Source organism: Mycteria americana, chromosome 5 (assembly GCF_035582795.1).
Source record: "Mycteria americana isolate JAX WOST 10 ecotype Jacksonville Zoo and Gardens chromosome 5, USCA_MyAme_1.0, whole genome shotgun sequence".
NCBI lineage: Eukaryota > Metazoa > Chordata > Aves > Ciconiiformes > Ciconiidae > Mycteria > Mycteria americana.
The window spans coordinates 62586818-62602453 of record NC_134369.1 but is presented as its reverse complement, the minus strand read 5'-3'; the positions used below and the strand labels follow the sequence as shown (position 1 = coordinate 62602453).

At 39.1% G+C, this 15636-nt stretch overlaps 1 protein-coding gene across 12 annotated transcripts in view; it reads right to left on the bottom strand.

Annotated features, from left to right (window-relative positions):
* Positions 1 to 15636, bottom strand: part of MARK3 (microtubule affinity regulating kinase 3) — a 65346-nt gene that overhangs the window by 40567 nt on the left and 9143 nt on the right. For all 12 annotated transcript variants that reach the window (XM_075503649.1, XM_075503651.1, XM_075503653.1 and 9 more), the window contains 2 exons: positions 11024 to 11215; positions 4999 to 5052 (listed from right to left, as the gene is read on the bottom strand). In XM_075503649.1, the coding sequence (XP_075359764.1) occupies positions 4999 to 5052; positions 11024 to 11215 (246 nt within the window). The remainder of the gene's footprint in view (positions 1 to 4998; positions 5053 to 11023; positions 11216 to 15636) is intronic.

Genomic DNA, 15636 nt, shown 5'->3' with positions numbered 1-15636 from the left:
CTGTGTTATTTCTGGAGCTTTTTCATACATAATTACACAAGGTAGACTACTTCACCATCTCTCATCATCAGGTACTTAAAAGCAGTTGAATCTATAGCTTTTTTTTTATTTTTCATGCAGTTCAGCTGAGCTGGTGTATAATATATCCTGAATACTCCATTAATACTTTTAATCTCAGCTTATGTAACTGAAAGCCTCTGGTCAGCTTTTAAAGTTTTAAAGACAGTTTGCTTAATTCGCTCTCAATTGATTGTTGATATCTTCCACCCCTGATACTCCGATAAAGCCGATTGGGTCAGACTCTCACCAAGGGCAACTCCACTGCTGCACAGATGAAGACCTTGGCTGTTACTCAGCCGTGAGCCCATTTATCATCACCTCACCCACCTAAAAAAAATTTGTTCATAGGATTAGGTATGGGAATATAGGCAAAGTCCTAATTGGTGCCACCAAACAAGGCAACCAAGGGCAATATAGAGTAAGACAGTAAGAATGAGGCTAAAATTCACAGTATCATCATGTAAATGAATATATTTATTAAAAAAAAAAGATTAGAATAATCAAGTATGCTGACTTGGCTGGAGCTAGCTACTTCCTCCATTGTACACTTTGATGGTCTAATCTACTCATACTAATGGTCTAATCTAGGTCTAATGGTCTAATCTAGGCTCATACTACATTTTGGGCTGCTCCAAATATATCATTGGTCCACAGGACGACTACTCTGCATTACTAACCTGAATGAAGCATGTCAAAAAGTAGCTTCTACATATGAGCCATTTGTTGAAGTGGGTGACTAGAAACAAGCTTTTTTAAAAGACTATTTTTGTCTCACAGGAAATTCAAAATAAAAATACTTGAGAATAGGATACAAACACCACCAAATTCTTTATTAGAATTTTAGTTAGATAAATGCACTTCAGATCGTGCTCCTTCCCTAGTCAGTTTAAATGTTATGTTTGGCATTTTGACACAGACAGCAGCTTCCACAGAGACATCTGCAAATGTTTGACATTGTATTCCTCTATCAGAAATAGAATATAATACATAACGTAAAACATGATGCAACTTTCACAGAGTATGCTGAAAAAAGGTTTCCTAGATTTCATTCCCCCAAAATATTATGTGCATCAGCTTTTAGCAAATGAAGTAGTAATTATCATCACACAGTAAAACTAATTGCAAACAGCCAGGTATGATAAAAGCCCACACATCTGAGGTTCTCTGCCACAGGAACACAGAAGAAGGTGTAACATGAGAAGATGTAATGTGAAGGTTCTCAATACAGAAAATAATTTTCTTCATTTTAGGAACTTGTCATAATGAGACCATAAAGGCAGACAATCAACTGAAAACAGTGCTTATCAGTTTAATTTCTAACACCGAGATTAAAAACTACTCCCAACTTGTTGAACAGCTCATTTTCCGTCAACAGGAGCTCTACAAATGTTTCTAGGCAAAGACAAACATCCTTAGTCTGCCAAACAAACGGCTTTCAGCTTTGTTGTGGTCTGGTCCTTTGACTGTGAGCCATGTTAGATACAGGGGAAAGAATTACATTTAATTAATGCTAGCCAACAAACTGAGGAAAAAAAACAAACCCACAAACAAAAAACCCTAACAAACCAGCAACGGAAGCACAGAAATATACTGAGTAATAATCCTGAACCAATTTTACTTGAATTTTATTATGCTGACACATCCAAAACAAAAAGGGAGTGGGGGGAAAAAAGGAGACATCTTTTAATCCAACTCTCAACACACTGAAAGACAGATTAGAAGTGTTCCTGCATTAGCTATTGCAAGAGTTTCAGTAACAAATTATTTCAAAAATACTGAAAAAGTTTGCTAAAAAGCAAGTCAGTATGCTCATCAGATACAGAGCTCCAACATATCCTGGCCTCCTTTCCCCCAAAGTTGGGAGCTTTTCACCAGATGTTGTCCCAGGCCAGCTCAAACTTTACCTGTGTATCAGGCTCCTCTGGATAACTGCTCACTGAAATATGCCCTATATATAATTAGGAGCCTCAAGCAGGAAGCCTTTACACAATACAAGTTTGCCTCAAACAAACCACAACTTGAAAACAGAAAAAAATATTTGTTATAAACAGAAAAGCCTGGGCATTTTAAATTCTCATCCTTTTCTTCCAGTTTTTAAAATACTGATTGACCCATGGTCAGAAAGGACATAGTCCATGTTAAAACTGATGTTTAAGAACTCTAAAAAGCTTTAACAAGAAAATGTCCCAAACAAGTGGCAAAATATCTGCACATAATGAACAAAAATATTTGCCTGAGGAGCCAAGTTCTAAAAAAGGAAAATGAGAAGTGATTTAGTGCTATTACACGGGCTTGGTAAAAAAAACTTGCATATAATGGCATGGCTAATTCAAAAGAAAAAAAAAAATTTTTTTTTTGGTCTAGGAGGAAGTGAACTACTGTAGCATCAGCACTTGTTTCCATTGAGCCCAATATTCACTGGAACTGGGTACACAAGTACATTTGTGGAGAATAGTGATTATGACTAACACCACCAGCATGGGAAAAAAGCTCTAAGAATTCCCTTTTCTCTCAAAGCAGGGAAGTACCGCTCACAGTTTCCTCTTCACTAAGCAAGAGGAGCAGAGCAGTAATTAGGTCCTAAAACAACAGTTAAGAGTAGCTGCATGTGGCTACCACAGACTTCCTCAGCAGCAGACAAGAAACCTGACTCTTCTGAAGAGCTGCGCTGCTGAATATTGAGCTGTCAGGACTGCAGCCGCCCGGAGCTTACTGTGAGGGCATACCGAGAATTACTGCTCCAGAAAGCAAAGCAAGTCCTTAACAAGGTTAACTTCTTTCTGGCAGCTAAAGTATCGGTGTGGAAGATACAAAGAAAGCAGAACCGGCAGCCTTAATCACCCATTTGTTTCCCCACCTAAGGATGACGAGGGTATGCAGCTACACCACAGCTGAGAGACTATACACCACACCCTCTCCTCGGCACAGCCCTTCCCTCCCCACCATACCTCAAATATTTTATCGCTCTCTCCAGAAGCGCAAGATCAGAAGCACTTCCATCTTAGCTTCCCCTGCATCTACAGGTCGCGTGCGCAGTTGGCTTCAAATGCACCGAGGCTACGGCACTGCTGACAGTGCTGGGGGAAAAGGGGCAAGGGTTTGCAAAAAAAAGCCTCGATAAAGCAAAACTGGTAAGTAATGTGTTGTGCATTTATTCTGCTTACTATGACAAGCAGGCATTTAATGTTAAGAAAACTACTTTCAATTTTTGAATTGAGAACACTGACATATCTTGCTAAAGTTTTTCTGTGCTCAAGTAACAAATGAGCTTAGAGAGGAGAGAACATTAGCAATCTCACTCCCCAAATCTGATCCGATTTCTACCCTGCTATTTTGTACTATTCTTTCAGACTCCCATTTAAGAAACCCAGTGGTAGACAAGACCGATTTACAAATCACACTTCATAATCTAATTTTATAAACTGTAAATAAAAATGAAATTACAACGGAGACACGAGTGGACACTGAGCAGGCTGGAACCCAGGAACCAAAGGGCCAACAAGCACACTTCCAGCTTGTGGCCTTGCCAACCGACCACCTGTGGCTTGTAAAAGGTTTGCTTTGTACCTGAATATGAGCTCAAACTAGTATTATGGCCCAGTCTCAAGATAATACCATGTGAAGGATTAAGATTTTACATTTTTTGTCTGAAAACATGGCCTCTCTACTTTTCGCTGCCTATTTTTCCCATGCCCTGATCCCTCCACTTCATACCACACAGCTTTTGTTTCTCTTCCAAGTGCTTCAAGCATTTAACAATTTTTTCAGGTATTCAAAGCTGCACAGATCTGCTGCACAAATCAACTTTATCTAATCCATCATACTACCTAATTTGCATTTCATTTCCTCCCTGCTTACCCAGAAATTACCAATAACCTCAGGGATTAAGCTGAAAAAAAATTCTGAGAAAACTGGAACCATGTTATCTTCTATCCAGTCTACAGAGTCAGTAGGAAGCTGCTACCTGCTCAGATGACAGAGCCTTTCTTCTATAGGTTATTCTTTGCCTCTCAACCAAACTGTACAATATAAGAACTTGTGTGTTTTTCCCATTTACTTTTGCACCATTAATTTTGATAAAAACATCTAGTCACACGATCTTTCTAGTATTTGTATAAAATCCAAATGTGTATATTCTCCAGTTTACTCTGGTTATAATATTTCATTTTGTTTGCATGTAAGTTCTGGGTATTCTCTCGTTCAAATAGAAATATTGCAAGGAGCTTTGTTATCAAAGTACTCAAAAGTAAATAAAAAGCCTTTGACTGCAGCACTTAAAAGGACAGAGTTAGAAAAGTCCTAGGTAAAAGTGACATTTAAATGTACTTCCTGCAGGCACTCCAAAGCAGACTGGCCTGCTTGATGAAAGAGTAGGATTTATCACTACTTAGTAAAACAGATAAGGCAATACAACCGTAACAGCACATTAAACATTTGGAGCTACAGGGAAGAAACCACAATAGCCACGCTCCAATTTGTTCCATAAAACTGCAGCACCTTTTCTGCTGCAAACTACGTGAAAAGCATAGATACTGCTTGGCCTTCAGTTCAGAGGCAGTATTTTCAAGGCCAGTTTAAGAGGACAGAACATAAGCTTTGTATTTTTAAGTTTAACAAAGTGACCAGCATGAAGGAGACATGGGGGCATGAAACCAAACCACGAACGTCCTCTCTACAGAGCTAGCGATGCTTGGGAGACAAAGGAAGTGGCCAACACCACTGTTTTCTCAGTTTACAGCTCTGTACGAGTTCATCTTGAACAACTGCAGCGTTGTGAAAAATATCTGTTACAAAACTAGTTAATAACTAGAGTAGTCAGATGTGTGCGACGTATGCAATGCCTCAGATTCTCTAGCATGAGCATTCGGGGTGAATGGAAGGAGGTGGTGAAACAAAACAAGTTCCAACACAGTTGAAAGATTAAATGTAAAAACCTACCTTTTGTAGACTAGTTGGGTTCAGCTGTGTTTTGTCAATTATTTTTATGGCAACCTAAAGGAAGAGTTCATAATCAGTATTTTCCATATGAACAATGCAGTGTTATTACACAATGGACAAATCCAGTAACAGACGTGGAAAACATGAAAATTACACAAAAACCATTGAAGTTTCTTCAGCAAATTATGTACTTGTATTTAAACTAAAAGCCTTTGGAATTAACAGCTAAAGTGTAATTCATTTCTACTGCAACAAACTAAACAGGACAGTGGAAAAAACCCTAGTATTTTAAGCATATTAAGATGAGAGAAGCTCACTTAGTCTTTTGCTTGACATTAAGACCATCACACTTCTTAACAGTGGAAGCTCCAACACCAGACAGTGCCCCGATAGAGAGCAGTGTGCCTACTGATAATATTTACACAGTATAACTACACAACATTACACAGTACTGACTGCACATTGGCAGTTTGTGAAGATGCTTCTAAAAGCAGAGATTTCAGAGCAAATTGAAAGTTATTCCACACAAATTTTTCAAGAATAAGTTCACCTTTGGAAATTCACTGAATATTTGTATCAATTTGCTCCCTGATGGATATGAAAAGAAATATCACTTGTGTATTAACAAAACCCCACTGGCTGTAGTACAACAATTTGGGCAAGTTCATTCCTTTACTGGTTCTCATCTTTTCAGCAAACACTGCACAGAAATGCTAAAGAACAAAATAAAAATTTCACAAAATAATAAAAAGAGAAATCCAGTACCATGGTAACTAGTCAGAACCTCAAGATTTGAGGCAATGAATAGGCAACACAGATGAGCTCCAGTGCAATGCCGTTTGGATACACTATGAGCGAGAACAGGAAATGGGAATCTTTCTAGAATTACGTGCCAATGGTATTTTTCCTTTCTAAATTAGAGAGTAAACATACCAGAAAAAACTCTGCAGAAGCCAAGGAGATGGTGCCTCTCAAAGAGGCAAGATGCTGCAACTCAGCTGATTATAATACCTCACTGGTGTGAAGCAAGGGCTTTCAATTCCCCTTGAATTTTTGGCTCAAATAGTGGATGCTGCTCCTTCCCATGCCACAGCTCCCATTTCCCCTGCATCATTTAGTGATATCTTTGTCATCTCATTAACTTGGGGTTGGCAACATATGGAATAAAGAATATCTTATATCAAAGCAATTTTATTTCCCTACATTCAAGTAAAAAAATGCATAGATGGATCATCATGATGGAGGGGGTAAGAGGGGAACACAGCGTTCAACACTTGGGTGCATCACAGAATTCTGTGATGGATATGGTGTTTTCTGAAACTGAGATTCATTTTGAGCCCTTCTAGATGCAAGATAGAATGAGATGTTGCCAAGAAGCCATCTACAAATACTTTTGCTTTGGGGAGCATTTTCTACTAAGGTATGCTACTGAAATCAAAGATCACTATTTCCCGAGGCAAAATTCCATTGCAAAACCTTGAGAAATCACTTAAAAAATACAAACAAGAGATAAACATATTAAGCAATAGGTATTTTTATATTAGCAGCTGTGTACGAAACCAAGAAAGATTTTTATCTTTACACCTGTTGAACTATTGTCATGAAGGTAACAAAGTTATTCACCTCCCGCAATCTCTTATAAATCCATGCTGGATGTAGAGTGACCACTGCCTTTTTCAACAGCAGATAATGTTATCTGAAAAGTCATCTGGTGTCCCAAGACTACCCATGCCACAGAAGACAGCTGTTTGCTTGGTAAGCACGTTCCACTCAGAAAAAGTTGCCTTTGTGTTCTGAGCTGTACCATTCTGGTCAATCTTTGAAACACGTAAATTTGTTTCAACCCACAAAGTCTTAAGGTATTGGGTTTCTGCAACACAGCTCACCTCCCACACTGTGCACTGGTGCCAGATGATCAGAGAGGTCTCTGACACTGGCAAACAAATTCAGCCCTGGAGATACAGAGAAGGTACATACCCCAGTTTTCTGAAAGGCAGACTCACAGGCCTGTTCAGTGCACTAATTATAGCCTTAAAGGCAGGATGAATTTAGAGAATTTCTGTCCACGCGAACACTGAAAGTACAATGTGTTAACACTGACTTTGAGAGCTTGAACCCGTCATCAGACCAGGGAGCAATTTCAGGTGCCTTGATAAGGTCTCCAAATCACAGGCAAATGGAGCCTGCCCTCAACAACAGTTCTGACAAGCCTGAGAAACAAAATCCTCCATTTTACTAAGCACAGTTAATAAAGCATCAAATTGCCTTCCAAAGCAGAAACTTTGCTCCCTTTACACAAAGTGAATGTGGAACGATTTCAAGTATTGTGTGCTATGGCCAGTGTTGGAGGAATGCAAGTCCACCTACACTGTTACACCACTGCATCAGCCATGATATTCTGCGTGAGATTGTTAGCAGAATTAAAATTAACTTCGCTTTCACCATTCACAATAACATGACTTAAAACATTCCTCCTACATGACTTGAATGAGGGAGTTAAAGCAGTAAGAAGTTGAGACACTGAGCAAATTGGCCAAACTGCTACCATTCAGAATGTTTTTCCCCCCTCTTAAATTTCACTTTTTCCAAGGGAAGAACAGAAAGAAGATGACAATAGATTCCTTGGAGTCAGACTTGGATCCCGAAAGAATCCTGTCTCACTAGGAAACTTCAACTTCCCGGCTATTAACTGAACACATACCTTTAACGAACAGAAGGATCCATATATTTTTGGCCGTGATTCCAACGACCTCAGTAACAGCAAAAGGTAGTTTTATCTTTTAGATTAATTTTGGCAAGTATGGAAAACTTGTCAGAGGAAATAACCTTTAACAAATTACAACAGAAAATACATGGCTTGAAGTCAAAGAATTACAAAAGCAGATTTACAATGAAGACTCTTGGTTTTGAAAGGGCAGACAGACTACAAATAATACTCTCCTAGACAGAGGATCTTCAAGGAGTGTGTTTCCAAATCTAGCTCTAGTGCAGTGAAGCTAACCCTCCCTCCATACCTCTGCAGTGAGCAGAAGGCCATGCGCTCCTTAGCAGGACAATTCAACCCCCTCAAGTTAGGCTGATGTTCTGATCATCCCCTGAAGGGCTAAACATTTCTCCCCTTCTGTAATTTGAGGCTGGGCTCTCATCATACATCCTGCAGACACACTGAAAATGGAAATGAAAGCGAGTCCTGGAACTTATTCCAGTTGGAAACACAAAAGCTGTATCTCAAGCAACAGGAGAATTCATAGGGAAGGACTCCAGATTTAAGGAGATGAACAACTACCCTAGCAGAATGCTTGAACAAACATACCCTCCTCCCAAGTGACAGAAAAATGCTGATCTGCTGCATGATTTAGAAGTTAATCAGCGCAGAGATATAAAGAAGGAATTGCTATACAGTGAAACTGAACTGGACACTTAAAAGGACATTAAGAATAGCCACGTAGATAACAAGGAGAAGATAAGTAGGGTTCAAATACAGCAATGATACAGCAGAGATGAAAACTCATTTAAGCGTGACTACCAAAACTAAACACTTTATTTTAGGTTTTGGTACATAAGATGGAAAAAAGAATAGGAACAAAGACAGGACAGCCAGCAGGAATGAGTGTGTAAAGCAGGAAATCACAAATTCAGGAAGATGAGTGCCGTCTGGCTGAGGCCAGACTGAGAACATTATCCCAGAATTCTTAAGAGTGGCAGGTTTAAAGAAAAAAAAAAAAAAGAAAAAAGAAAAAAAGCATTATTGTAGCACAGATTTCTAACCTCTATCAAGAACAAAACAAACCTGTGGCAGCACAGGTTTAGAAATTACCAGACTTAACTTTTTTTTTCCTAGTAGAGCCATTTACCACAAAATCCTTGAACTCAAAACTTGCAGGGAAAAAATAGGGAAACAGACAGAAAGGTTAAATGCAACATATTTTCCCACAGTTAATTATGCCCTATGGAAACACACAAGATAGGACTATCTGGACTATTATAAAGCCTCATCTAGGAGGATGCATGGAAATTATTGAACTAGATAAGCCAAAATGTGCACAGAGCTTTTTTAATTAAAAAAATGGCTAAAGAGATATCAGGTTGGAAACGAATGAGTAAGAGTTTTTCAAGGGCAAGACTTGGGACCAACCTTGTTTAATATCTGTATCAGTGGCCTTGGCACGGGAAGTCAAACCATAATGATTAAGTCCGTTGAAGGAGTTAAGAAGCACCATCAAATACAATGGAAAACTGATATAAACAACCTTGGAGATGAGTTAGCAAAGAAAGCGAGATTCAAAGTACAAGGTGCTGCTGCTGATCACAACCAAAAAACATCAATGTGACAGCCATGAAAAAGGTTAGCACAGTCTAAAGATGGATCAGATAAATACTTCTGTAAGGGCAAGGGTAGATTAATGACACTGGGGAAATTGTTATTCAGAATATTGTGAACAATTCTGGTCATACACATTTAAAATATGTAATTATCATCAATGCTGTACAGTTCACTTAGCAAGAAGAGAAACTTTTACTCATCTCTCTTACAAAGAAAAAAAAAAGGTTTAAAATACCTTCAAGATATTCCTATAAAACTAGCTTAATCTTTCCCTTCAAAGAAATGCCGCTCATTCTAGGTAACCAGGACCAATGGCCAATCCTGGAAAGTATTTATGCTCTGAATTGATTGAATGACATCTATTCCATGAGAGTTAAAGAAACTTAGTACTTAAATCTTCCCAAATTTGGCCAAAAATTTTACACTGTCACTTTATTTGTTGAAATTTGAAACAAAAAGAATGAACCAGAGGTTAACACAGTTATGTGCAAGTAAAAGAAAATGTACGTCAATTTTTGCAAAGCAATGTGTGACACGGTACCTATCTCCAACTCCTATACCTATCATAATAGCATAGAAATACTAACCAAGTACTTGCATTTCCTGTGTTAAGTATCATTAAAAAGAGGATGGAACTTAAGTGAAAAGCAATTAACCAAAAACTTTGTCTACAAACGAGCACTAACTTTAACACCAGAAGACAACTGCTGATCACTGGAACAGTCAGCTTAAAAAAAAAAAAAATCCCTCCCAACAGCTCTTGCAAAATTATGTCCCCTCTGTTCCTCCTAGTGCTACTGAACTCTGTATTAGCTCAGAAAAAAGAAATTCCCTTAAAGGGCTACAGTCAGTCACATCGCTTTCTTTAGAAGTCCTTGCCGGTATCAAAAACATTTACTTCATTAGACAGGTTTGGCAAGAAAAGGTCAACAAGGTGTTTCTCCCTCTTTCAGTACGTAGGGTTGCTATTAATAAAACAGCACCAAGAAACACCTTCTTGTAACAAGCAAACAGGACTACAGCCCACCAAATCAGAACCATCATTAAGTGCAAGTTATTAATTACATTGCAATAGCATGCAGAAACTAATTACGGAGCTGAGTTACACACTATGAAGAGATATAAGAGAAAGCTTGTCTACACCACACAACATGAAGCAAGACACACAAACCACCTCTGAACAAGCTGGAGCGTCTTCCCAAGGCTGCCCAGCACTGCAGACACTAGCAGAACTCCTGGGAGATACATTGCTTTGGCAAGAAAATACTGCGTTTGGGCTACTCAGACCATAATCAAGGAGATGTATTAGTTCTCATTCCTGACCTCCCCTCCAATACAGCCCTGCACTGTGCAGTATAGAGACACCAAGAGGCAGTCTTTCCAGCAAGCTTACTTAATTGCTACATACTGAGCCCTTTTTTGGGCATGGAGGATTTAGCAGAGAATTCTAATAGCAAACTTAAACACAATTCAGTTGGACAGGGTCTTGTCGAAAATAAAAATTTAAGACACCATTTTCAAGAGAAATTGTTTTGTAATCATTAGCAAAAAAAATACAGTTTTCCACTTCTATTTTTTTCTACATCAGTGGCAATATCTCTAGTAAAAAGTGCTAAATGTTCACAGACTTAGATGATGCTATTCTAAGAGAACCTTCACACCTACTGCAATTCGCTACTGTTTACACCCGTACCACTTTACCTCTCTGCCAGTTAGGATGTGCCTTGCCAGTTTTACTTTTGCAAAATTCCCCTTTCCAATCGTTTTAAGGAGTCTGTAATTTCCAATATGCGGCTGCTCATCTGCGCAGGAAGCTATAGAGTTCCTGCAGCGAGCTCCAGAGCGCCCAGTTCGAGAGGAAACTTCCTGCCGTCCGTCTCCATGGGACGTGTGCTGCAATGAAAACATACACAGATAAGGCTGAGAAATAAAAGACAAAACACATCAATGATTAGAAGCATTTAACATTCAAGAACATTAGCAACTCCTCTGAAGAAACCTTCAAAGGATCCAACTCAAACTTCAGATTCATGCTGAACTTCGCTCTGATGGGGACAATAAAGAGGTTCCCAGTTCATAGCACAATATCCATTTAATCACCTGGTAAAGACCAAGTGGAACATCACCTGAACTGCAGCAATAGTTGAGCATTTTTAAGTAACTTACGTGGACTGCAGAATCAGTTATGGAACATGGAGGTGTTTAGTATTATTTCCCGTTTGCACTACTGTGCCTAACTAGAGCAGGAAAGCCTTTGGAAAGGAGACACAAACAAAGCTTTTCCAAAAGCACACACAGTAAAACGTTCACCCTTACTGGACAGTTTAATACAACTGACAAAATAATAAAAGGGGTTTTTTTTCTCTTGTACTAGACTCCTGTTCCTACAAAACCTCATGACTGAAAATACCCAGGACGGCCTCCAGAACAAGGGAAGAAAACTTACCTAATGTATAGAAACCTCAGATATTAATAGGCTAGGCACCAGTTACAGAGATCTGAAATACTGTGTGCAATCTGTTAAGCTCCTTTCATTTGGTCTGCCTGAACAGCTATTAATTGTAAAAATGAATGGGTATATATCATACCTATAATAGTCTTTTTTCATTAGATCACATGGTTAAGATAACAGTAAAGTATTTTTTCACTTCCCAATAGCCTATGAAAGAGCAGGTCCCCTCATGTCCCTTAGTTCTCAACTCATGGTTGGGGTCTATACACCAACTTCACTAATTAAAGTATTAGTTATAAATGCTCAGTAGTCTGCAAACGTGGAGCAAACGTCTGGCTACACAGAAGATGGCATGCTAAATTCACAGTCATCCCAGAAATCCCAGATCTTGCTCTTTTACTACTACTACTCTTGCTGAAACCCAGTGGGGACAACCAAAAATCAGGCATGCAGCAACACTCAGTCTGAAAATCACTGTAGCATAAGGATGTGAGATCGTAACTCAAGAGCTAACAACCATGGTACAGGCACAAATGAACAAATCCATGCTTGCATGACACTTGGCAAGTTTCACACTCTATTTAATAACCTGATGTAACCTTGTGACCATATACCCTGGCATCTTAAGTTCCTTGGTTTGTTAATTTGAGTGCAACAGCTGTGATCAAATTATTTTTAAAAACACATTCATTTCATTTAAGAAATACTACTGATAGAAGTCTACGGCAACTCTTGGAAAATTGTTTCAATAGTTACTATTTAAAAAAAAAAAAAACCAACCACACACACACACACACACTGTGGTGCATAGAATGTTTTAGTATCAATCTGGCTTTAGCTTCTCCTTAATGCCTGGCTACTGAATTGTCACCAGATTTATACTTCCCATATAGGTACTTAATTACTAAGATCACGTTACCCCTTCACTTTAATAAGTTTTATATACATATATTGAGCTCTCTAAACAGGCTGTTCTAAGAATGATTAAAGGAGACATTTCTTGTAGTTCTTTTCAGAACCCTCTCCTATTTTTCCAACATCTTTTTGTAGGGCTCATGCTAGAACTGGACATGCCATACCAACAGTAGATGCAGTAGGACTAAATACAGACACTGCATCTTCTGTTCAACACTCCACTGATTTTACATGGACAGAACTAGCCTTCTTGGCAGAAGACCATCTGTATCTGACCACCCAACACTGACCCCAACTCTTTTTAAGAATTATTGCTTCCCATTCCCTTACCACACATAATGGCTTCTGGTTCCTTACATGCATGATCTCACATTTCACTGAAGTGAAATGCGGAGTTTCCTTACATGCAGGTTATTACGTGTTCCCGATGATTGGTCCATCCTGCCCTATTTAAATATTCCAGCAATCGTTATCCTAGTTTTCAGGAGCAGTAGTATACATTTCTTTCAAACCACTAATAACTGGCACAGGAACAAGAAGCAAACCCATAACAAGATCCAGGAAAAATTCAATGCTTGATAACAATTCATTGTTCCCAATAATATCTCGAGACCTATAACAACTGGATAAGTGTTTATCAAACAATAATTCTCAAGGAGAGGAAGGACAAGAGCAGTTGCCCAGCTGAAGGAACTACTAAAGCCAGTGAAATCCTGTATCAACAATTTCGCTATTTTGCACATCCTTAATGCCAGGCTGGTGCTGGTTGTTCAGGCCATCTTATTTACTGGCACAGCAATGCCAATCCTCTACAGTTCCCTAAACTTTGACTTCCAAGAAACCTTGCAGCACACAATGCAGAGAACTTCTCTGTCAGCTCCTTTGGTACCTCCTAGTGTCAAGTTATTCACACCAGCTAGAAAAAAGCAGCAACTGCTGATGCTAGATGCTAACATCCTCCTACATTGCTACCCCCAGTGATCAGGGATTGGGATGTTGTGTAGAGGGCCACGAGGATATTTCTTGGATATATTAGAGGAAGGCTCACTTTTAGTTCAAGTACAGCTTCCCAGGAATAGAGCTGTACTACTTACATTGCACTACAATGAGTTGATAACCTACCTCGGAAAAAGAAGCGTATCAGAACTATTTAGACTATAGCCCTTCATAGGCTTAGCCTTTGGGCATAGCCCTTGGGCACATGGCACCGGTGCACAAGCTGGCTTCAGCAAGAGCCAGCCTGCCTCCAAGCAGGGCTTATTAGCTTAGGCTCTCCAGCAGACAGATTCAACAAGTAGCTTGCTTTTGAACCACACAGCTGACTAAAATCAGAGTATCTGCACCTGTGCTGTCCTATGCTTGAACTAATAAACTGTGTTAGACCTGAGATAGCTTATGAGGCAGTTGAGATATGGGCATCACGTACCACGTATTCCCAAACCAGAGAACCTGTGTACAGGTTATTCAGAACTGCTCTTACTCATATCCTACTTTTATATAAGCAATATTAGGTAAAAGAAAGATTCTGTTATACTAACAAATTCTATTCCACATAGTAAACCACCACAGTTAATGTATCTTGAGAGCTTCACTGTCCTGTGTTGAGGAATGACTTTTTTCATGCCTTCTAGCTTTGCACTTAAAGGGAGGAATAAACAGCTGTGAACTTATTTGGACTAGCATTGATAAATTTAACACAAATCTCCTTGAATGGAGGTTTGCATTTCCACACTAACCCAGATTATGTCTTTTCAAGAATATGACCTTTTTCAGCTGTGGTTTCTGAATATCAAGCTGTGTGTTTCTAAGCAGTTCAGTTCTCTCCAACTGACTTGCTCATAGCCATGTTTCACTCTGTAGAAATCTGTCCATTTGCATCCATATCTAATTTGGACTTTATTTCACTTCACATAAGGAACTCTATCAGCAAGTCCTTCCTCCATCAAATACAAGATTATTATATTGAACAGAACACAAGCTTTCTAAAAGCTGCAGAAAACAGCTTCCCAGTTGCAACATGGATTTTCTTTTGCTTATGGAAATGAAGGAAGAAGAGGGCTTGGTAGCATACAGTACTAAAAGGCGTAAACTCAAAATTGAGTAAAAGTGTTTCTCCCACCCCAATCATTTTCAAGAAGCCATGATAGGTAGATGGGAAGCTAAATGGAGTAGGCAAAAAAGCAAAAATATAGATGGTCTAGGAAAAGTTCAAGTCATGCATTGGCTTGTATAGCATTTGGCTGTACTCAGCTACTTCCCAGGGTACTTTCCTCAGCAAACAGATTAACAGCTCCAATCTCAGCCCGGAGAAATAGTAATAGCATCTCTAAATTGAGATGCAGGTCATTTGTCTTTTCCCAAGCAGACCCTCAACTCCACAGATTTTGCCTCTCTCACCCCGTGACCCCAAAAGATTCTGTTCAATTTCAGGCTTCTTTCCCAGGTCCGCATTTATATGGCTTCAATAAGAAAGGGGTTTGTCTTAAAACGTAAGATTTAAAACAAGCACACGTTTATTTGTAGTAAGTTTTCATACATTGTGGTAGGTGAGCTGTATCTCCTGGACACGCATTCTGTGTAAGGGTAACACTCGTTCATGACACTCACCGTGGCCGAGGGATTCCCAAAATAACCGTCTTCATGCAAAGACAGACCATTATACTGCAGATGGGTAACTGAAGCAAGGAGACTAGGTACTTTTGTGCAGTTTCAGGCTAGCCAGTCACCATCTCTTTTAAAAGAAGAGTCTCCTGAAATCCACTCATGACAAGACAGCACTTTCTTCCATGTCTTGGCATGCATCAGGTTCCATTTCAAAAATCTTTTAAATACTTTAAAGGGGGGGTTTTTTGCACATAGTAGGAGGGTTCCCTAAAAAAACATACTTTCAAGCCAACAAGACAACCTCTCTCATTTAAAAAAAAAAAAAAAAAAAAAAAAAAAGCAT